We start from the raw sequence: 24,415 nt of genomic DNA on the forward strand, positions 1-24,415 counted from the left end.
TCTCCGGTGGTGGAAATCAACCCTCTTGTTTTGCTTCTTTTTCTATCACTTCTTTACTTCTACTTAAGTTGCATGCTAACCAACTAGCCCCAGCCTGGTTGGTCCGTCTCAACACTTTCCGATACCGAGTCACTGTAGTATCTAGGCTGCACTGGAGAAGTAGCACTGCTCAGAGGGCTTATTATAACCTCTTGTATTGTAAACGCAACAATGGTGGAAGCTTTCTCCAAGATTAGCAAGTAAACAGCTATTGATATAGTTATCTATAGTTATATTATGAAAAATGGTTTTAAACACATGGTAATATCTTAGTATATAAATCTGCCTTTGTGACTCATCCTATACAACTATATAGTTGTACTGTACTGCGGCACTGTATTACCAATATCCTGTCATTCATTTTCTGTTTATATATGACTCTGCACTTATGCTTGCTCACAGGAGTTAAAGGTTTTGACAAATACATTAACAAACACTTACATCTGCTTACTTATACTTCACTGTAAACCATTTACCACCAGCTGCTTCTCTATCTCAGTGCTGCTCGATATTATGCACCACACCCCTCTGCCATTTTCACCAGCACTTAAAACTGATGGGTAAAACTTTGCACTTTACAGGATTTAACTTTCTACAGCATTTATTCATCCCAGTGTTCGATCACTCCATATACTACAGTCTATTTTCCCAATATCCAATTTATGGCTTAGAAACTCCTTGTTCTGGTGATCTCTGTAGTCCTAAAGTGCAACCACATTTCCTCCACCAAAGCGCCAAAACAAAACTCAGATCCATTACATCTGCTCCTCCACCAATAGCTTTCTCAGCAGGACATTTCATTTGCACAATCCCATCCTCCTATCAATCAATAACTTCATATCAGATGAGGCAGATGTTTGATGACTGCAGCCTTTTAGCAATCTTACAGACTTGAAAACATCCAGAATATACTACTCTCCTGGACTGTCTGTGGCCACAGTGGGGAAGTTTAAGTGCTTCCTTAGGTTGATTGAATCGAAACATGACAGGTGTTACTGAGTCATAAATGTCTACCTGATGTTTTCCTGCTGAAATTACCACTTGCATAAAAAGACTGAATGGGACAGACTGAACCCAAATCCATTTAAATCAGTTTGCAAAGCCACAAGGCGTCTACTCCCGTTGCTTTCCCTCTGAGGAAAACGCCTAATTACACTGATCATCCGTCGACAATTATAACAGTGGTATTGAGCTGCAAAAATAGGAGGTGCGCCATGCTGTGTGGAAAACATGACTAACAATGTTAACATTTGAAATCATGTTGGCGGGGGGATTGAATCAAAGAAAGCTTAGTGAAAACTGGTGGCATAAGTAGAATACAAATGAGGTTCGAGCTTGAAGAGGACATCAAAAGGCTCCAGAGCTCATGTAGCGGCACAGCGAGGGTTGTTATTTGATAAACTTAGCGGGGGGAGTTAAGGAGTGTGAGCCGTGGGAGTGTTTGCATCCCAGTGGACTTACTTGTGGTTACACTGGGGAAATAGCAGAGGAACAATGCTCCTCGCTGCACTCAGAGGATGCTCTTATAGGCTCTGAGGGAAGTGTTTTCTCAGGCGTGTGTGTGTGTGTGTGTGTGTGTGTGTGTGTGTGTGTGTGTGTGTGTGTGTGTGTGTGTGTGTGTGGGTTAACAGTTCTTCTACTCTGCAGTGTGTTTGTTTACAGACACCATCTTTTCGAAGGTCACAGATCAGAGAACACAGGCTGAGTGTGTGTGCGGAGCAACAGAGGGGACGTGTGTTGTTTCAGCGATGTTCGCAGCCACCTCAGCCGCCCATTAGTGCTCTTCCTCCCTCCGAGCTTGCCGGTTGCCATGGAAATGTCTCTCCGTGCTGCTGATGCCGTCGCTGCTGCTGGCGGCATCTTATCACTCCCTGCTCCGAGAGATCGCCAAAGCGAGCTGTTTGGAATCAGCAGGGTCCTTCAGGAGGTGCAGACGGAGAGGATTCGCTCTGGGAAATGATTCAAGGTTCAAGGTGTCTCCATGACAACGTACATAGATTCAAGTGTCCCTCACCCCACTAGATTTGGCTGATCCATTCAGGTCACAGGCACAGGTCAGGAGAGCGGTCCTGGATCAGTGAAGTATCATAGCTGCATGATAAGTGACCAGAAGAGGGGTTCACCTCTCACATCAGTGCGGGAGTGACAACATCTCAAGAAGCTTTACAACACTTTTATGTCTCAAGTTACTTTAAAGTTGCGAATATCAACATTTGTCTATTAAAAATGGATCAAGGGACTAGAAGTAATGTGAAAGCCATTACGGATAATGGTGAACCCACAGGCAATTATCTGCCAACTCTGCAGTTCCTCTCAGCTCTACAGAATCTTTTAGCAGCTTTCAGCTCACTGTTTTGGTTTTATGACCTGCAGCTTTAATGTTTTGGTTCGTTCGCATCAGTGTAGTTTTTGGCCGCAGCTGTGAACAGTGACAAAACTCTAAAAACGCACTGTCCACAGAAGGAGCATTTAGAAGCTGAAGAGCCAGATGTTTCCCTCAGGAGTTGGAAAACAGAGTTAAAACGTAGTGGATGTTGGATTTACATACATGGAAACTGCAGGTTCTCTCATTCACTAAATACTTCATAGCGAGCAGTTAATTTCAAACTTTTTTGCGTCATCACAGTCACACAACAGCAATTTTTGCTTTTACAAAATATTTATTATTTATCTTATTTCACTTTTTTTTTATTCTGTTGCAGGGAACTGTAAATTTCACACTCAAATAAAATAGCAGAAGTTAATTATAATGCACTATAGAATGAATAGGGAATGATTTCAGACACAGTCAACAAATTTGACATATTTGGAAACTTTGGGATCTGCACTTCACTTTGTCAGAACAGCTACTAAATAAACCCTGTGAGGCGCTTAGATGAGAACTGGTAAATGTAAATGGACGGCACTTATATAGCAGCTTTTTAGTCTTACTGACCGCTCAAAGTCACATTCACCTATAGACACATACTCACACATACTGGAGGCAATTTGGGGTTCAGTATCTTGCCCTATGACTCTTCGTCATGCGGACAAGAGGAGCCAGAGATCGCACGGCGTTGTTCGTATTAATGGGCGACCTGCTCTACTTCCTGAGCCACAGCCATCCCAGAAGTCCTTTAAGTACTCCAACATCCACAACTCCATCTGCCCGAGGAGACTGTGCAACAAGGTCAAAAGCTCCAGAACATTGTGGTTAGGCTGCGTAGTCAACAGGAGCTTCTACCGACTGACCCATCGGAGGGACAGCTCAACATGCCGCCATTGTCCCCATTCATACCAGCTTGCGTTTCGCCTTTCATGCCTCAGTGAGACAGTGCTCTGAATTTTTTTTTTTCCTCCCCTCACATCATCAGTCATTAGAGCTCAGTGCTGCAGAAAGAGAGGGAGTCAGAGAAGAGGAGGGGAAGGCTTGAAAGAAAGGGAAAAAAAAAAGAAGAGGGGAACATGTACTCTCTGCCATCACCACAGATCAGAGACACATTAGAAGTTACTGAAACGGAGTAGAGCAATCCCCTCGGCCCGACTTCAAAGGCAGACGGTTTTGGAGAGAAAATAAGGACAACCGTTAAAGATTCAGAAGAACTGCCAAAGTTGTCTACCACTTCAAGAACGCTGTCACCACGTCTGAGGGAGCTAAGAGAAGAGACAGCACTTAGATGATATGGCGATTGATCGCACATGTAACATACCTGGGATTATTGTGAATCAAACATTCAGCGGATCGATTGTTCCAAATGAAATCTGTCTGGGCTTCTCTCTGGGCTTTTCCTTACCCTCCAACTGAGAAGAGAAAAAAAATGTGTTCCTGTTGTTTTATTCCTTGCCTCTCACCTCACATGCCCGCCGCTGAGCCATGGCAGTATTGAGCTTCACAAACACGATCACTGTAGGGGGATTTTAGCTTTACTGACAGCGGCCATACAAGGCTTAACACGTGTTTTTCTCCTGTCTCGGATGAAGAGTGGAGCCTGTTTGGCAGATTTACTCCTCAGGTTCAGCAGTGGGAGCTGTTAATTAATGGGAACACCTGTTCTAAATCACCCTCTATTTACCCACCCCCCCACATAGGTTTGTTGGAGGAAAAACAGGGGGGTCCTCCTGTACTTCCAGAGAACAAAATCTGCTTCGGATTATGCTCATGTGTGAGGATATGTTGCTCATATGAGTGTGCAGACTGCTCCGGAGGGTTTGGACATATGGCGGGGCTTTATTCACCAGAAGAGACGACATCGAAGGGGGGTGGAGGGAGAAAACAAGAGAGACTTTTTGTGACACATTCACACCACAGAACTCCGGTGTTGGTGTAGTCCTGACACTTGTAGTCATCCGTACAAATCCACATATCACCTGGAGCAGCGACTGCAGGCAGCCCGTCTCCATGGCGATGCAGCATCCCCCCCCCCAATCCAAGTGCTGATTGGATCGTCAACGTAGGGAGCGACCTTTCAGTCCCGAACATGTTTTGTGCTCCGAAGAAATCAGAGGAAACTTTGATTAGAGCTGGTTTGAAAACTCAGAAGAAGGAGAAGAGTGTTCCAACTAGGACTGACTTCAAACAAGACGCGCTACAAAATCTGAGGCGGCATCAGTGTTTGGATGCAACTTCTGAAATCGTCTCCTGTGTACTGTAAGGCAGCAGGGGGCCTCATGCATGAGAGGAAGCATCAGAAGGAGGAGAACAATACCTCTGCCCAGGAGGATTATCATAATAACTTTTATGCAGATTATCACAAAAAGAAGAAAAGCTTTGTTTCTGCGGTGCTGCCTTTGCTGAGGGGTTTTTAAAAAGGGCCACTGGAGGTATCTTAAAATAATCCTCATTTGCTTACACACTTGTGAGCATTACATTTGTGCAGGCTTTGTTCTCACATCATCATACACTATGAGGCTTCAAGCCATTGTCATTGTCATTGCATGAACTTATATCATTTAACATTTTCTTCGAAAGGAGTATCCTCATCCGCCTTCCTCTTAACAGCAATTGTCCAATCACATGTCAAGCTTTAATGGGTTTCTCCACATGTTGAGGTGGTATGTGCGTTGGGGTGTATCAAGAGCAAATACTGTTATTTTACTCTTTTTATTTTTACTCTGCTGTAATTTAAAGAGTTTGTAGGATGGTGTCTTTTTTTCTTTCTTTTTTTTTAGCCTTTCTAAAACTGAAAACAGGAAAGGTTTAAACAGTCACTGCAGTAAACACAGCACTTAGCGTGTCTGGCTAACTAACTTAACACTGACACAACTAAGGGAGCACTTTATATTTTGGGTTACAAGCTACGTTAAAAATAAACTCTGTTCACAGCAGCACATCCCCTGTGTAACATCTTCCCACTGTGTGGAAGCCGGTCTTAGATGCTACTACATAGTTAAACCATGTTGGCTTAGTTTACAATAATAGAGACTTATTAATGAGTCCTCGTACTAAAAGCTCTTTCTCTTGAACTTTATTTGAAAAACAGATGTGAATATAGGAACAGTAAAACATAACTCATATTGGTCATGGTTGTCCAAGTGTATGAGCTAAGCAGCTAAACAGGATTATGTCTGATCTTATATTTTTTCTTATCATTCTTATCATCCAAGTTATAATTAGCTCTTCACTGCTTTGCAAGAGCAATGATCTTTCCCTTATTCATTTTTGTTCCCTACACTCCCTATGTTTATTTCTATGTCTTCTACTTGGATCATGGACTAGGGGGAATGCTAACTTTTACCGTGGGACATGTATATTATGTATTATAAAGCCAGGTTAATATATACAAGCCTTTTACAGGTTTGATTTGAAGGATACATGTTTTACACTTTTCCAGTGTTTTATTTTAAGTTTTGATCGATAACAAGATATATTTGTGGTTTTAAGAACCAAAAACCATCTCATTTATATCTCCTCCCTCAGGCTTCTCTCTGGAGCTCCAGTAACAACAGGTCATGAGCCAATCAAAAGAGAGGAGGCTCTGAGCCTCTCCACTGATTGACTGACTGACTTTCTGATTGATCGAATAAAATATGGCAGATTTCAGGAAAACATGCCAAACAAACCAAATCCTTCAAGGTTGGATGGTGGGTCTGGTTGAACTGGGCTCGGGGCATGGCTGAGGGCGGTGACTGCTTTGTTGTGACATCACAAAGTTACAGAAGTCCTGACAGCTGGTTTTAAGGCTCAGTGTCTGATTACAGGCTGTGTGCATTTCTCTGTGGACCGAGCACTTTGATATTTTCACAGTATTAATATAGAACCGGGGGGGGGGGTCAATTACCCTCTGCCGAGTTTCTACTATTACATTAGGTTTAAATGAAGGTGTGTATGACCTTGAATCAAAGTCAGCTGTTTCTCCCTTGATGTTGATAAAGCACTAATAATATAATAACTCTTGCACTTGTGTTTGGCCTGCTCTCAGAACAGGCCTGAGCTGCTTCGCCTCCCTCTGCTCAGAGATGATTAGATTGTAAATTTGATCCTCAATCAATTTTATAGCTCTCCCTTCTCAAGGGACCGTCCCCAAACTACCTTGTGTTTGACACTGGGTAAAATTTTACTTTGCTTTCCAATAAACTGAATGAGAACAGCCCAATGGTGGAGGGCATCCTATAGTGCATAAATAAAAAGTGGATTAGCTAGTCTTTTTTCCCCCTGACTTGACTGAAGTGAGTCTGCTTTATGTCTCTGAAGTGTGGTTTCTCTGTCTGTGTGCTATTCTCTGAAGGAGGAGCGTGCTCTGTCTGGAGCTGCATTTTTAAACAGCAACTTTCATTCCCTTCATGTCTCAGATGAGGGGCATTGGGATTCCAATCTTGTAACCCTTGTTCCTGCCTCATTCCTCCAGTGCTCACTCCCCCTCTGCCTTGTCGTCTCAGCCCACACCTGAAATTGACACATGAGTGAAACAAACATAGATCACACATATATCTTCTCATATTAATATCCGATTTTCAGACTCTCTCCCGATATCTAATGATTCTAATCATCTCATCCTCATTCCTAATTGTTTTCCTGTAATGTTACACATCCTCACAAACAAACACCACACAGCCACTAATGTTATTTTAAGCCTGAGCTACATACACCAACCACCTGTCTCTTCTACTATTTGTTCCTCATTTCCTGTCTTTATTCTTTCTTCCTCTCCTTCTTCTCTTCACTCTTGTCTTGTCACTTCATCTTTGCTTTATCTTCCTCACCTCTCGTTCCCCTTCTCCCTCCTTATGATCCACAATGACAACAGCAACATGGCATTGTTTGTTATAGAAGGTGAAGAGGGAAAGAAACAAGGGCATGCAGAAGGTCTCTTTGTTTCAGCCTGGGTGGCCCCGAGTGACCCCAGTCAGTGTCTAAATCATAGCAAATTGTTGAGGCTGAAAACAGCCTTCACCACATCCACTCGTTAACATTTCAGCACCACAGTGAATGGACAGCTCCCTGTCAGGATTACACTGTGAACAGAGAAGGGAAGGGAAGTTTAGCTTCTTGCTAAATTGATGTCATTTATATTTTGCCATGTCAATTGTCCATTTGCTTAAAAGTTTAAATTTGGTTTAGACAGTTGATGCTGTCATGTTTTTCATTGATGTTTTCATTTTGTTATTTACCAAGGAAATTTACTGGAAATATATGGCAATTGTCCTTAACAGATATTACAGTTATAAATCACTTTCTTTTTACGAAACATTTAGAAAACTATAGGACCTTTTTAAAATAAAGACGTACCAAAAAATTGAAACATGAATTTACATTTTTATTAAGAAAGTAAGAAAAAAAAAAACATTATTTTATTTTATTTTTTTAGCTGTTTGTAAGTTTTGCTATTGTTACATAGCCAACATTAGCATTAACAACTGTTTACTTCCTTACCCATTCTTGATAAGTGCTTCAGCCATCGCTGCATTTACAAGACAAGATGTTATAGTATGTCCTTTTTAGCAGCGCACTTTTTAAGGGAAGACTGGAGGCTACAGTGACTCGGTATCGGAAAGTTACGAGGCTGCAGCAACTGGTTAGTATGCTAACTTAAGTAGCAGAAAAGAAGTGATAGAAATAGAAGGAAAAGAAGAGTTGATATTGTCGTTGCTTTCCACCACTGGACACAGCTTTTGTCGAGTAAAGGAATAATTTTTGATGAACTCACAACATTTCATCTAGACTACTAAGTAAAAAGCTTATAATGCTAAAGTTGGCTATGTAGCAATAGCAAAAACTCCTTTTAAATAAATAAATATGTGTTTCTAATTAATCAAAATTCTCTTTGTACACATTTTGTTGTTTTTTGCTCTATATTTACTCATACATTACAGTGGAGAGATGGATTAATGACATTTTTTATGTAATTACATGCCACAGTTTTTATTGTTAGTCTATCATCAGACCTATTTTACACTCCTGGCCGTGGTACCATTACTATTTGATGTGAGAGCTGATGTGCTTTCATCTCCTGGCTTGTTAATGAAGCGCTGAGTGAAGCATGTTGCTGATGCCAATGTTCATAAAAATCCTAATATAATAAGATAATATACTGGTAGGTTTTCACGAGCTGAGTCCACAGTCACTAACTGTCAGTATACTGATATTAATTTACATTTATCTTGCTCACTGACAGCTCATTGGTAGGCTTTACACATTGCATGCAGTGCTCCTTCTTTTTTCCCCTGGATTAAGTGGTGTTGGGGTTTACACTATAATCCTGCTATTTACCATGCTACATAGAGTAGAAACTGTGATTGAAGTGTAGTTTTAGTTGATACCCACACGTTCATATTCATCTTTCCATTTTCTCACATCTTATGCATCATGCAACATGTGAAACACAAAGACTGGAAGTGAAGTGAAGTGAAGTGAAGTGACTTGACAGCAGCCCATTAATCAGCTGTGCCGGTGATCGAAAGCACAGACAAAGCCTGTGAATCGGTGGACCTAATACAAGAGGTGTTAATGAGGGTGGTATGCAGCAGGATTCGTGTTGAAAATAATACTCCCTTCCCTCTGCCTTATCTTTCAGCTAACACACACACACACACACACACACACGCAAACACATGCTCACTCAGTTCTCTGTGGAGCAGAAGGGATCAGGGCAGGGGGGTGGAGAGAGAGAGCAGGGGGAGGTATTTTGTCCTCATACCTTCTTGCATCTGCCAGTTTCCGCCCCAATTAACTCCCATTAATATAATTTGCCATGGTCCACCTTGATGCTGATGCACAGTGCATACAGTATGAGCTCTCTGCCTTACTCCCTGTATCTCCAGCCCTCCACCACTCATGCGCACACACACAAACACACCTGCAGCTGCACTCACACTCCCTCAATAAGCGTGATGTTTAAAAGAACATGAATCGAACAAAGTAGACAGCAGCAGCTGGGCCTGTGAAATGCACCATAATAATGAGTGGCTTGATGTGTGTGTGTGGGGAGGGGGATTGGACACAGGAGTCTAGATTATGACACCTCCTCTTCTGATTGTCCCTGGGGTCGCTGCCAAACAGCTGTCAGATGGGAAACCTTCAAGGAGAGAGAAAGTGTGTGTGTGTGTGTGTGTGTATGTGTGTGTGTGTGTGGGTGGGTGTGTGGGTGGGTGGGTGTGGAGAGAGAGAGAAATCAAGGGCTTTCAAAATCAGTAAGAAGATGCTTGAAAAACTTTTAATGGCAAACTTATTCTATGCGACTCTTGACTCCCATGTGGTGACATAATTTCCCTTTGAGTATCAATAAATAATAAGATATGTGTAATGACAGGATATCATATAGTGAGCTGAACTACATATTATACCGTCCTATCTCCGTAATCAGTTCCCTCAGCACTGTCATGGATGTGTAGAGTCAGGAGGACTATGATGAGTGGGCACCCATGGGAGACGAGAGATCCAAACCTCCAACAATCTGACAGCAGCAGCAGCAGCAGCACACACATTCACATGCAAACTTAAACACACAGATGTGTAAATGTGCAGCCTGGCAGGGCCTCCTAAAGCAGTATTTTAAGCAGGGAAAGTAAAAATGTATTTGTAGAGCAGCTTTCAAACACAGAGCCAATTCTAAGGGCTTTAAATAAGAACATTTTAACAGCATGAACAGGGACGTGAGGTCAGTCAAAACAGAGGGAAATGACACTAAAACAGAGGAAAGAAGGAAAATAGAAAAGAATAATGCAATAATGAAATGCCCCAAATTTAATAAAGGAAATATAAGTGCATGAGAGATAATTAAAGCCACTATATATAGAATTGTTATGTGATTTTTGTGTCTTTCAAATTATTTTTAGGGTCTTTTCTTTTCCAATGAAAACTGGTTTAGTCGTGTGTTGCATTTGTTGGTTTCTCTCCAGGTGGATGGAACCAAAGTCAGGAAAGTGGCTTCAATCAAAGGCTCAGGAAATATAGTTTTGTTTTTTTTTTATTTAGGATGGCTAAAACTTGGTTGTTGTTGTTACACATCCATGGCAGTGCTGTTGTTTGTAGTGTTTAGTTGTTAATGGCATTGCTGTATTCTTTAATGCTCCTCTAGAGCTTTTGATCACATCAAATGACATCACTATTTCCTGGAGATGTTGTAGATCAAGTGTCAAGTATCCAGTGCTATGATCAAAAGCTCCAGAACAGCTAAATGGACCTTGAGGTTGGATCGTTTTGTCTATTTTCTAGGTCAAGAATGAACTTTGAAGACATGAAGCTGGAAAAGCTTGTGACCAGCTAAATGTGAGCTACTTGTTGCTCATTCACTACAAATACAGTTTTCTTTACAGATGAAATTGTTGGTTAGTAATTGTTGACAAACAGTCCAAAAACTAAAAATATTAAATTAATGTTTTATAAGATTTAAAACAAAGAAAAATCTCCAGATTTGCGAAGCTGAAACTTGTTATTTTTACCAAATAAAATAACTTAAACAGCAACTTAACCCCAACTGAAAATCTTGTTTTTGCTGCAGTGATGTAGAAGTGTACTCCAGAGTTTGTTGGTACACTGTTATGTCATCACTGCTGGGTGTGGTTACTGGGGCAACAGAGGCTGTTAAGTTTATGGATTAATTAACTCTCAAAATAGTGTCCCTGAACTAATCAATTAATCCACTAACCATTCCAACACTTTTAATTGGCTTGACTTCAACTTTACTTCAGTTATTATTAATGAAATACATGTATGCAAAACCAAACCAATCCACTACTGTCTAGGAATCCAGAATAATTCCGCTCTTCAAAAACGACTTGATCAAAGAAAGAAATATGCGTGATCTAAAGCCTCCCCAGTTACCAGACACGAGAGGGTGAGATGTAACAGTGTTCAGTAATTGACCTCCCCCTCTCTCTGCGGTGGAGAGTTTCTCTCAGGAGTCCAGAATCAACTTTACTACAGTAGTACTACAATCCTGAATGAAGCTTTCATTCTAGAAACCCGTTTCTGAACGTTTCTACACAGCCAGCGAGCTCGATTTTTCGGTCGACCTAAATCATTTGAAGCATTGAATGCTGTTTTATGCCAATATAAATGAAACCCTGAGCTTTTAGTTTGTGCGTTTTGAGAGCATCACTCATTTGAAGACTCAAAATGAGCTGACATGATTCCTCGTCTGAGGGTTTCATAATATCTTTTATTATTTATGGCAGGGATTGTGCACAGGCTGCTGCGTTCGCTCTGTAGCAGCGCAGGCTGAATTGATGTTGAGATGAGGGGAATTTATTTATCAGGAGATGAAGAAGCTGATCCCATTGGCTTACCCCTGTTGTTACTGCACGTTTTACTGTAGCTGCATGCCATTTGTAGGATTGTTGTAGCTACACGACACTCTGTGCAAGCCCAAAAACAAAACAATTTTGCAAATGATAAAAGATCGGCCTCAGCCTATTTTAGAGACAGTGTTGGGGATAGAAATTATTTTTGTTTCATCTTTTCATCTTTGCAGATAATGGCAGCAAAAAAAGATTAGATTCAGTACATTTTTTAAAACAGGAAACAAAGTGCAATTACAGGAACTGTTTAGGTATTGAAGCTGAAAGGATGATAATAAGATTGGTCAGTGAGAAGAAGTGGAATTTTACATTATATTTCTTATGTACTTTTATGCTGCATATCTGGCTTTAGTTACACTTACACTTTTGCTTTTGTGACATCACACCTGCAGCTACTGGAAGCTGATGCCTGAACCACCCAAATGGACATATTGAGGAATTCAGATGAGAGTCAGAAAGACAAACCAGTGTCTCTTTGATCTCCTGTATTTCTCTTCTACTCAAACTCTGCGGGGAAGATTTTCCATTGAGATGACGTGCAGTTCAGCTCATTCTATTAATATTAGAGCTGAAAAGCCTGCAGGAGCAGGTTGTTTACACAGGAGGGACGTGTGTGCACTGAACCAAATCCTCTAATATGAATAAAAAGAAATCAACACTACTACACGTTGGTAAAAAGACATGGTAAAAATTTAGAGTTTTGAGTAGATGAAAAAAACATTTCCTACAGATCAGAACAGCCAAGAATTCAGATTCTGTCATGCAGGTATTGTAAGTTAGGATCTGACAAAAAAAAAGAATGGAAGCTGCGTTAAAAACAGATGAAAAAAATACAGGAAAACAAATAAAAATGACATTCCTGATTAGCACTTTGTCTCTATTGTGCAACAAAAAGCGGCAGTGAGTCAAAAATACATTTGCAACAGGGTGTTTAGTCTAATAAAAATAATATAAAGAAATGTATTCACAACAGTCTGCTGCAGCTGCTTTAAACTGCTTTTTCTCCTTTGCTCTGAAAAAATTGATCTCCAAACTCAGGAAGGCAGAGGGAAAGTCAATAGACTCACCGCCTTCTGGGAAATGTAGGCGAAGGATATGGATTAGAGGGCTTTTGCATCAATACTGGTTATTATTACAGTAGCTTGTTGCTGCTGTTATTGATACAATTTGTGAGAAGGATTTGACTCATGAATGAGAGAAAAACAGACATGAGAGAGGAGGGAGGGTGCACACCCAGGACATCTCTGCTCCTCCTCTGTCTCTTACATGGACTGTATGTAAAGGTCTCTGCCTCACTGCTGTACCACTCTCTCTTATTGTAGTGGCCACAAAGAGAGCAAAAGGGAGAGGAGGGTAATATGCCAAACTGAATGGGAGTGTAACGGAGGGAGGGGCAAGAGTCTCTGACATTTCCGGAGATTATCCATCTGTTTAGTTGCTGGAAGCTCACATTAGTATGCTAACCTGATATACTGCCTCTGTACTTGTAAGGACCTTGAATGACATAATACACACAGTGGCTCCTATCATCACAACTACATGCCTTATATGACCTCAGTCCTTAACCTAAATCTAACAACTGCGGGGCGGAATTTGCCTATAAAGTGACACAAAACGAATAAAATTAGACACAAAACAAATACAAAGAGATGCAAAGTGGGTACAAAGTCACATCAAGTGACCAGCAAGAGACACGCAACGAGTATGACCTAACATAAAATGACTACAAGACGACAAAGAGACATGAAACAATTAAAAATAGATGCAGAATGACCCCAAAGAGATGCAAAACGAGTAAAAAGTGACACAAAACAACCACAAAGAGACACTAAACGAGTAAAAATAGGTGCAAAATGATCAAACACAAGGAGATCAGTCCTCACCTGAGCCTGTGGCCACTGCAGCCTCAGATTTCTGCTCTTGGCTGACAGGAGTGGAACCCGATGTGGCTTCTGCTGTTGTAGCCCATCTGCCTCAAGGTACGACGTGTTGTGCATTCAGAGATGCTTTCCTGCTCAACAAAGTTGTAGTGCAGAGTGGTTATCTGAGTTACTGTAGCCTTTCTGTCAGCTCCAACCAGTCTGGCCGTTCTCCTCTGACCTCTTTCAACAACAAGGCGTTTCTGAACTGAAGCTCCTGGTCTGTATCTGCAGGATTGCATTGCTGCCATACGAGTGAGTGTATACTTAAAACTAAACATTGCCCATCCCTAGATTGGCCTTTTAAAATATACTACACAATCATACAATAAAATTACCATACATTTATGACCATACATATCATTTAACATAAAGGTTTCCTTGTTTTGATAGTTTTAAAATTGTTAAAATCGTCATATTTCACACTGTCTGAATCATATAAGCCTACAATAGATTCTGTATAAGCTTGTTTCAATTCTCTATTGAAGCTATATTATTTAGTTTACACTTCCAATCTAAGATGTTTTTATAGCTGCAACATCACATCCAAGTTATCTGTCATCCCATCCCCTTGACCCAGGCAACGGACTGAATTCAAAATAAAAAAAAGGTCCCAAATCACCAATCCTACAATTCCCATAAACCCTGAACCTCTTTCAGACTCCACACCCTGCAGGCTTTCTGTTAAAAATGTACAGTCATCATCAGGGTTATTTTCTCAGACTTTGGAAAGCTCCCCTGAAGCCACAGATATCAGATGCCATGTGTAAAATCAGTGGAGTGCCCCCTTTAACCTTAGACAAACTCCAGGTCTTAACCATCAAACATCCAAAGCATCCTCCCTTTCCAAAAAACATCCTCATTTTCATTATCTAAAACTCAAATTGGCCCTCACAAAGGTGCAAATTAAAATAACATTGATTCACAAAACCTCTGACAATCTCTTAGCAGCACTGTCAACAAATAAATACAGACCTCTGAGACCCACAGATGATTTGATTGCCTCGAATGACTGTGAGTGAGTGTGAAAGTGAAAACGGCTCTCTACTGGCAGCAAAAGTGTTGTTAGATGACTCCGCTCTCTAACAGCTCAGTCTGTCATTGTCAGCCATGCAGCAGACGGCTAATGAAGGCAGCCCGACTCACCACATGGTGCTGTGACATGTGGCAACATATTCTGTCTTTCCGCCTTCTTCTTCACCTCTCTGTCCTGTCTCTGCACTGCTGTCCCCTCTTTTCATTTTAATCTTTTACTCTTGCATCTTTCTCTTCTTTTTAAAATCTCTAATATATATTTTATTTCTCATAGAGCTGTGGTTCCCAGTCTGTTTTTTTTCTGACATACCTCCACAGCTGTGTCAGCCATGTAACAGTAATGTTTAATGCAACTGAATTGTCAATATTTAGGTTTGAGCAAGTTTGCACTCATACTACTACAACGTGGATTGGCAGCTTTAAGTTTCAATCTATTTCAACTGCTAACTCTGTGCTTTTGGCTAATTATATCAACTATTTTATTCATTACTTTTAGCTAACTACTGTATTTCAACAGTTTATACATGACTAACTATTTTGAATTTTTCAACATTAATTTTTTTGTTACAAATTCAAATTTCCTGCTCACTTGCTAAGTACTCCAGTTTTTAACCATGTTTGGCTGTATTGTCTATTTTCTTCCTTAATTCAAATATGTGGATATGTTTTTTTAATTAAATAACAATTTTAATTGTTTAATTGAGTTGGTTGAAAGTTGGTTGAGCTTGTTCCCTATAGCAACTGCTCTGGGGTAAATAGAGAGAGTATGTTAGTACAGTATAATATTCTTTTATGTGTCTGTTAGTATTGGCACTCAAACCGTAACCTGAATCATCATGAATCAAATTACAATAAATAAAAATAACAATATTTTAGTAAAGCATTTCTCATCTTGAACTATACTTCAAGCTTAAACTGCGACTGAAACTCCACAACACCTCCACAACACCTCCACAACACCTCCCCTATGCACAATGTTTTTACACTTAGTACTGCACCCTTCAGTCTTATGCATTTTTTATAAATACTGATGTGTTTTATGCTGTACACAGTGTTCCGAATCCAGAACAAGGCCCTCCCTCGGTAGCCATTAAGTCATCTACAAACACTAACCTATTTTTCTCTCCTCTTGATCCAGGTACATGTCTGATCCTGGGTTGCATGATCTACCCAGATGGCTGGGACAGTGATGAGGTGAAGCGGATGTGTGGCGAGCAGACGGACAAGTACACACTGGGAGCCTGCTCGGTGCGTTGGGCCTACATCCTGGCCATCATGGGCATCCTGGATGCTCTCATCCTCTCCTTCCTGGCCTTCGTCCTCGGAAACCGCCAGGACAGTCTGATGTCTGAGGAGCTGCTGGGAGACAGTAAGACCAAACACGTCCTCATACATCTCTAAACTACAACATTCAATGGTGTTTTAGACAATGGTGTGCTTTCAACTTTATGGCTACAGTTTGGTGCAGGTCCTTTTCAAACCCATCAAGAAATAGTTTTTTTGACTTTGAATTTGACCTCCCTGAATGGAAGTTAAGGCCTCCAGACAGGTTATAAAAAATCTGACATTTCCTTGCCATTTTGGAATGGGATGTTACATTCACATATGGGTTTGATGTTAAGGCGTCCAAATACTTTTGTCCATGCAGCATAATAGAGGTGGCAGCATGTCATCAATCTGGCAATTATATATTCTGATTATTATTTTCAAAATTGCTGTGGATTTTCTTCTGATTGAAATCAATCTGAGCGATTGCAGGAAAACAAAAAAACGTATTACTGCTGCACAAACCATTTGTCCTCTGCAGCCATCAAATAAACAGTTGAAAAGGAGTCAGGCTGATTGGGGAAGGTTGCTCTTTGGATAAACTGCTCGCTATTCACAGATGTGTGCAACCTGTGACATGGGCTTTGCTTTAAAGGGTCACAAGCCAAAAAAAGGTTGGGAAACACCGGACTAACTGATTAACCAGCTAATCTTTCCAGCACTTAAATCTGGAGTAAGGACAGGCGAGTCCAGGACAAGTCATAACACATTCTTCACCTGATTTGTTGCTGTTTCAATATAGAAACACCAAATCAGTAATAGTCAGTCAGTTTATTACTTTTCCAAATCCATTTCAGGATAGTTTGTGGATGCTTTTTAACAGTGACAGCTTGGTACACAACAAAAAATAAAAGCTGCAGTGCAATTACACCTGAAATGAGATACAGGCTAACAAAACAAAGCAAGTGCCACTAAACTTATTAAGAAATCAATCTGATCACAGGCCTGAGTGTCTCTGTCTTTGAATATGATCCTGGTCCTGTCAAGATTTTATTCCACTATGATAAATTTTTTTGTTCTTAATTTTCCTTTCCTTTAAATGTCAATACAGTAATGAGAAACTACACATCAAAGACTTCATCTGATTCCTGCTGCCATACCACACATCCCGCCAGCAGCTTGAAATTAAAACGTCCCTCCTTTTTTTTTTTTCTTGCATAATTTCACATGCACAAGCTATTAATTTGCATACATTAGATGGAAGTTATACACCACCTGCTCGGCTGCTTTTGCTCACTTCTGTTACCAATGAGATTTTTCTTTTTTTGATTGGACAAGATGACAACTGCACTTGGACCCAAAGAGAATGATTAAAACAGTGAAGAGGCAGGAAGGACGGGAGAATACAGATGAAGGAGGACGGACGATAAAAAGCAATGAGGGAGAGATGGGTGACAGAGAGGAAGAATGCACCAATAGCAAGGGTTAATTGAAGCCTGGGGATGCTGGACAGAGTCATGAATTACTAATGGCTGTTTACACAGCTTGCTGCCAGCCTGTCTAAATGAATCACAGCCACCCTATCAGCCAGGACACAGTCGCCTCTTAGCTCGTATATGCAAAATGACTGGGAGGAAGAAGCCATTATCAACCTAGAGACCGGAGAGGGAGGACAAGACGGAGGGGAGGAGAGAGGGATAATGAGTCGAGGAAGAGGAGGAGAGAGAGAAAGAGGCAGATGTACATGAAATATTAGCCCGAGAGAGAAAATGGGGGATTCATCAAACAGTACATGAAGTTTAAATGGGATGTTTTTCTTATCTTGTCACTCAAGAGAATTGATAGTGACACCTGTCCAAGTTAAAAAAAAAAAAAAAAAAAAACACATCAGAGGGGTGTTTTAATTCTGCAGCTGTAGTTGCCTTTAAGGAGACAACTGTTGGTTTTATGTAACACTGCCACCTGCTGGTTAAAATGTGAAAGATATTTTATCCTCTCCATACTGAACTGGTTTCTCTGTTTCCCCACAGAGAGCGGTAATAACGCCATATAACTTCTGGTATGAGTAAAGCAGTCACACACACACAGGTAAGGATGTAATTTGAGTGTAATGAAATCCATCGTCATCTTTAAATTGATGCTACTATTACTGCACCACAAGTCAGGGTTTGATTTTTCAACATCACAATAAACTTTATCCTCTTAACACTGAGCTTTTTCATTTTATTTCCCTTCAAGTCCCTGAAAACCTGGTTTCAAATGGTCTGCATTTTATGTAACGTTATGTTTTTTTGACAAAATGAGCAACAATTGAAGTTTAACACTCAGTTTGACATCAGGTAGATATTTCTTTGTAACTGACATCACTGGGTCAGACTCTGTTTTTCACTCGCTCTAAATCAGGTCACTTAATGATATTGAAATCCAATGTGCCGCCATCCTGTAGTTGCTGTTCAACAAAAATTACAAATCTGTCTTGCTTTTGATTATTCGATAGTACTGCTACTCCCATCACCACATTATATTATATTATATTCATGCACTTTATTCAACTTCTTCAGCCTATTCAACCCCATTTAAATCCATTAACATCCAGTTTTTCCCTTTCATTTATACCTCAAGTAAATTTAAGGTTGATTAAAAAAAAATCATTTAATTCCACACTGTTTGACTGTTCAGTTAAACAGTTTTACTTCTCTGTATGAGGATCTAAATGTTATTATATAGCTCCTCTCTTACATTAATATAATCCTGGTGGAGATGTACTAAATCATAAAACATTGTCAACCTTTAAAACTTCATCATGTGCAATTTATGTGGAATTGTGGAATGTAAACTCCTCAGGTTGTTAAGACACCTGCAAGAAACAATATCTGAGAGAATAATAATAAGTAATAATAATCACTCCACTAATTATAACAATGCTTAATAAATGCTTTCCCTATCTGAATATATTTGTATTGGTTAATGTAGCTTAATTAATTTGGCTGATGCTGTATTAATGACAATGTATCTACGCATTAGAAGAACAGGGAAACATCTTAGAGTCAACATTTTCTGACGCCTTTCCATGATCATATTAAGTGAATAATCACTGTTTGAAAGCATAAGAGTGTGATTATTTCAAAACCTCAAGTTAGTTTGTATAATAAGTGGTTTCCGTGGGAGAGAAATCCTTCACTGGGCTTCCGCCTACTCTTCAATTTCTAGAAAAACTTTTAAATTAAAAGCATAAAAAAACATTACAAGAATGAAAAACATGGAAGGCAAAGATGTTTCAAGCTATTTACTAGACTTGCTCAGTTAAATGAAGTGCAGACCAGAGGGATTAACTGATCCTCCGTTCTAAACTACATTAATTCATGCAGATTCTACATCACTGTTCATGCCTGCAGGTCTCGCTGCCTAGACGTGATGTTACTTCAGGATCCAGCTTCCCTCTCCTGGTCCAGCTTGTGGCTGGGATTCAGAGCTGATGTGTGAACAGATCAAAGAAGAACAGGAGGAGGAGGAGGAGGTCTGGAAGAGGCCACACAACCACAGCTTTGTGGGGGATGCCTCTTGTCCTCCCTTAAAGCTCCTTCTGTAAAATAGCCTTCTAAGTCATCTTAAACTGCTTATTTTTGCAGGATGAATTTTTCAAAAAGACGTTCTCTGAGTTTACCTGTGTTGGTATGTCACTGCATCATCTTACTCAAGCTGGTCAAACTGAAATGTTCTCCATGTGGATGTGAGGAACGCTGCCAGAGCACAAGTTCAGCTGGAAAAACAAAACAAAACAAAAAAAAAAATCATCTGAAAGACTCTTCATGTGGTAAATCAGCTCCAGGACACTCGTTGGACAAACACCATAGTGTGACAGCTGCTCAAACTGAATTAAATCAAAACAAATTATCCAGACCTTGACCGACACAAATAAGGACTTAACATACTTGAGGTAAAAGCTGTCAGATCTTCTTTCTTATCAAGTCAACAAACTCCTCATGTAAAGGAGTTTGGCTTTGACACTGTTTGACCTTTGGTTTAAATGAGAGGGTTGTCAGCAAAGACAAGAGGAGTGAAGACATTTCTCGGCTGGATAAACAAACTGAAAGAACAGTAATGTTTTGTTATAATTAAATGTTTGATGTGATAGAATCAATTAGAGGTTTTGCAAAAAGAGTAAAAATAAAAGTGCAATAAATAGAAGAAAACATCAATTGTATCAAGTCTATAATCTGTGTATAGCTATATGTTGATTATGTCCCTGTACTTCGTCTTGACTTTGAAATTGGTCCATTATTAGTGTGTGCCATACTGTATCTTGTAAACTAACAGTATTGTGGAGTACTAAAGGTCATGAGAAAAGCTAAACTGAACATGAACTGAACTGTGGCTGGAAAAGTTTGACTCCTGTATTGTTGTAGGCTATCTTTTTGTTTTCTATAATTTTTCACTATCTCACAGCTATATAAAAAAAAAATATTTAAATTAAAAACACACATAAGGAATTGAGTCAAACTTACATTAAAACTGTTAATGTATGGCAGAACAAAAGAAATCACTTTTCTCACCTGTAAAGGAAATATTGGATTGTTTTCTTTCTGACAGAGTACATTAGCTAGCTGATAGATACCACTCATACATCCGTTAAATATGTTAGCTACAGACTGGTTAGCTTAGCTTAAGCTGTCACAAAGACTGGGAACAGCTAGCCTGGCTCTGTCAAATTACATGAATACAAAAAATTCACATACCAACACCTCTAAAGCTATTTAATGAACATGTTTGTTTATCACGTACAAAAACCAAAGTGTAAAAACAACCATTAGCTCTTGGCTGTTGAACAGTTGCCCAGCAACCAGAGTTTAGCCAACTTATTGCGTGTTGTGTCCAGGAAGTTAGCAAATAACCACACATAAAATGGCAAACCGTCGTTTTTACATTTTGGTTTCTCTGCAGTTTCACCAACCGAGATGTATTAGTGAGCTTTAGAGGTGCTGGCACAAGGATTTGTTACTTTCAGACTTTATGCTACTTTAAGCTAACAGGTAATATATCCTATTCAGTAACTCATCAGATTCTGTGACCTTGTCATCACACTTGAGGGAACATGCCAGCCTTGAAAAGCATATAAGAGCATAGACTCCTCAAAAATAGCCTTTAACCACATATCTGAATATCAGCAGCAATGTTACTTATAAAATGTTTTTGTGTGTGATTTTTGCAAAGACTGTCTGGAAAACCTTCAGTACTCCCACAGACTTCTGATGTTATGTAAAATTCATATGTGGGCCTTAAATAAATAGGCTATTTTTCAATTGGTTAACCTTTCTGTCCATTTTCTGCTGCTTATCCAGGTCCAGGTTGTGTTTAATGATTAATTAATTGCATTTTTATGAATCATTGCTGCTTACTGCTGGGAAGTACTTACAAAAATGTGATATAAATGTGGTAACATTTTACAGTAAGGGTACATGAATTCATGCATGACTTATTGATAATTCATGTACCCTTAACATAAAGTGTTGGCGATAAAATACCCAAGGGTTTTATCTGTCATATTGGTTTGGTCTGACCATAAAACAGGTGTCAAATTACATTCTGTGTGGTATTAAAAGGCTTCAATTCAACTTGGTGAATGCGACTGGAACCCTGCTATTACATTATAGTATCAAGGGCGTAGGTTTGGTCTCAACATTGGTAGGGACACAACAACCCTGCCACCCCTCCAAAACAAATAGATTTGCTTTTTAATGCCATCAACTAAACTGTTTATTAAGGTATAAGATCTGAATTTACATTCAGAAATGCCCATAGACAAATGTAATATATGTACATGTGTTGAATTTCCGTATAGGAAATATATATGAAGTAAAATCACATAATTATTTAAAATATAGCCTAATTATGTAAAAATTACATATGAAACCTGATAAAAATTGGAAAAATATCATATATAAACATATATCTCTAGCTATTAGAAACATGGATTTTAGGATGTCTGTTTATATCATAGGCATATGTTACATGAATATATATACATCCCAAAACCTGTCAGTATATGTTCATTTTATACATGTAAATATAAAGGTTGAACATGTATGTTTAAATTTAATAAGAAATTATTAACAAAATAATATTCAAACATATAGAATTTTAATGAGCATATTGTTTTAATAAAGTTGCATTTTACTATGAGTAATTCATATATGTGATTAACTTATATCTTCATATATATTCATAGAGGATGAATATATGTCGTAATAATATATCATTGTATAAGTGACACATATATTAACATGACTCTTGATATGAGGACATATATGTCATATATAGATGATAGGTCATAGAATAGTAAGGCACAAAAACATCACATTATAGTAAGACAAAAAAGGCATAGTATAGTAGATTAGAAAAAAGTCCAAAAAAATAGTAAGGCATATAATAGTCATAGTATAGTAAGGTATAAAATGTAAAAAAAAAAAAAAAAAAAAAAAAAAAAAAGTAATTGTATGGTATGGCTAAAATTGTCATAGTATAGAATGGCATAAAAATGTCAAGAGATGTCATAGTATACGATTGCATAAAAATGTGAAACAACATCATAAGCATAAAAGGCACAAAAAGTCAAAGTCAAAGTGATGTCGCAATATATCATGAAAAGCTATAGTATAAAAGGTCATACAGGTCAAAACACACCATGTAGTATGGCATAAAAATGTCATAATATACTATGTCATGAAAATATCGACAACATCATACTGTAGTATGTCGAATAAGTATGACGAAGAACATCAGACATTACTAAGGCACGAAAAGTCAAATTAGAGAAAGGCATAAAAATATTTTAAAAACATGAGATCCAAAAAGTCATAGAAACGTCATTGTATGGTAATGCATGAAAAGTCATAAAAACATCATAGTATGGTAAGGCATAAAAAGATCAAAGTATAGTAAGGCATATAAACGACATAGTAGAGTAAGGCTTAAAGATGATATAGTATACTAATGCATGAAAACTGATGGAAATGACATAGTATAGTAAGGCATAAAAAGTCACAAAAAAAAACGCCATAGTATAGAAACTCATAAAAACGACAGTATTGTAAGGCATAAAAACACAATAATATAATACGCCATGAAACGTCAAAAAAACATCATAGTATATTAAGGCATAAAAGGTCATGAAAATGTCAATGTATGGTAAAGCATCAAACAACATTTTATAGTAAGGCATAACGAGGCCCAAAAATGTAATAGTATATTTTGGCATAAAAAGTCAAAAAAGCATTATAGTATATTAAAGCATGAAACATCATAAAAAGGTCATAGTATGGTAAGGCATCAAACGACATCGAATAGTATGGCATAACAAGGCTCAAAAGCGTCAAAAAAACATCATATTTTATTAAAGCATGAAAGGTCATAAAAAGGTCATAGTATAGCAAGGCATAAGAGGAAAAGATATAGTAAGGCATAAAAATGCCAAAAAACGTAATACTATAGTATGGCATAAAACATAAAAAAACATCATAGTATATTAAGGGATAAAAGGTCATGAAAACATCATAGTATGGCAAGGCATGATACGAAATTATACTGTAAAGCATAAAAAGTCATAAAAATGTCATAGTATAGATTGGCATGAAAATGTCAAAAAACATCATAGTATATTAAGGCATAAAAGGTCATGAAAAGGTCATAGTGTGGTAAGGAATGAGACAAAATGATATATCAAGGCATAAAAATGCCAAAAAACGTCACAGTATAGTATGGCATAAAAACACAAAAAAACATTATAGTATATTAAGGCATGAAAGGTCATAAAAAGGTCATAGTATGGTAACGCAACAAACAACATAGAAAAATAAAACATGAAAATGCTAGAAACGTTACGGTATAGTTTGGCATAAAAACGTCAAAAAACATCATAGTATATTAAAGCATAAAAGGTCATAAAGATATCATAATATTGTAAGGTATAAGACGAAATGATAATGTAAAGCATAAAAATGCCAAATTATTTCATAGTAGAGTTTGGCATAAAAAGTGAAAAAAACATCATAGTTTATTAGGGCATAAAAAGTCATAAAAACATCATTGTATGGTAAGGCATCAAATGACATTGTATAGTAAGGCATAACAAGGCTCAAAAACATCATAGTATAGTATGGCATGAAGAGTCAAAAAAACATCATAGTTCATTAAGGCATAAAAGGCCATGAAAACGTCATAGTATGGCAAGGCATAAGACGTAATGATAATGTAAGGCATAAAAATGCCAAAAAATGTCATTGTATAGTTTGGCATAAAAATACCAAAAAACGTCACAGTATAGTATGGCATAAAAAGTCAAAAAAGATAATAGTTTATTAAGGCATAAAAAGTCATGAAAACGTCATAGTATGGCAAGGCATGAGACGAAATGATATAGTAAGGCATAACAAGGCTTAAAAACG

General features: G+C 38.5%; 1 protein-coding gene across 1 annotated transcript in view; it reads left to right on the forward strand.

The window, feature by feature from the left end:
- lhfpl3 (LHFPL tetraspan subfamily member 3) overlaps positions 1-21,586 on the forward strand; it is a 38,691-nt gene extending 17,105 nt beyond the window's left edge. Inside the window, exons 2-4 of the mRNA XM_023413100.2 lie at positions 15,847-16,077; positions 18,005-18,062; positions 19,370-21,586. Of these exons, the coding sequence (XP_023268868.1) occupies positions 15,847-16,077; positions 18,005-18,027 (254 nt within the window). The 3' untranslated portion in view covers positions 18,028-18,062; positions 19,370-21,586. The remainder of the gene's footprint in view (positions 1-15,846; positions 16,078-18,004; positions 18,063-19,369) is intronic.
- The last annotated feature ends 2,829 nt before the right edge of the window (positions 21,587-24,415 follow it).

This window comes from Seriola lalandi, unplaced genomic scaffold (assembly GCF_002814215.2).
Source record: "Seriola lalandi dorsalis isolate HSWRI2012SDOR001 ecotype SW California unplaced genomic scaffold, Sedor1 jcf7180002054504, whole genome shotgun sequence".
NCBI lineage: Eukaryota > Metazoa > Chordata > Actinopteri > Carangiformes > Carangidae > Seriola > Seriola lalandi.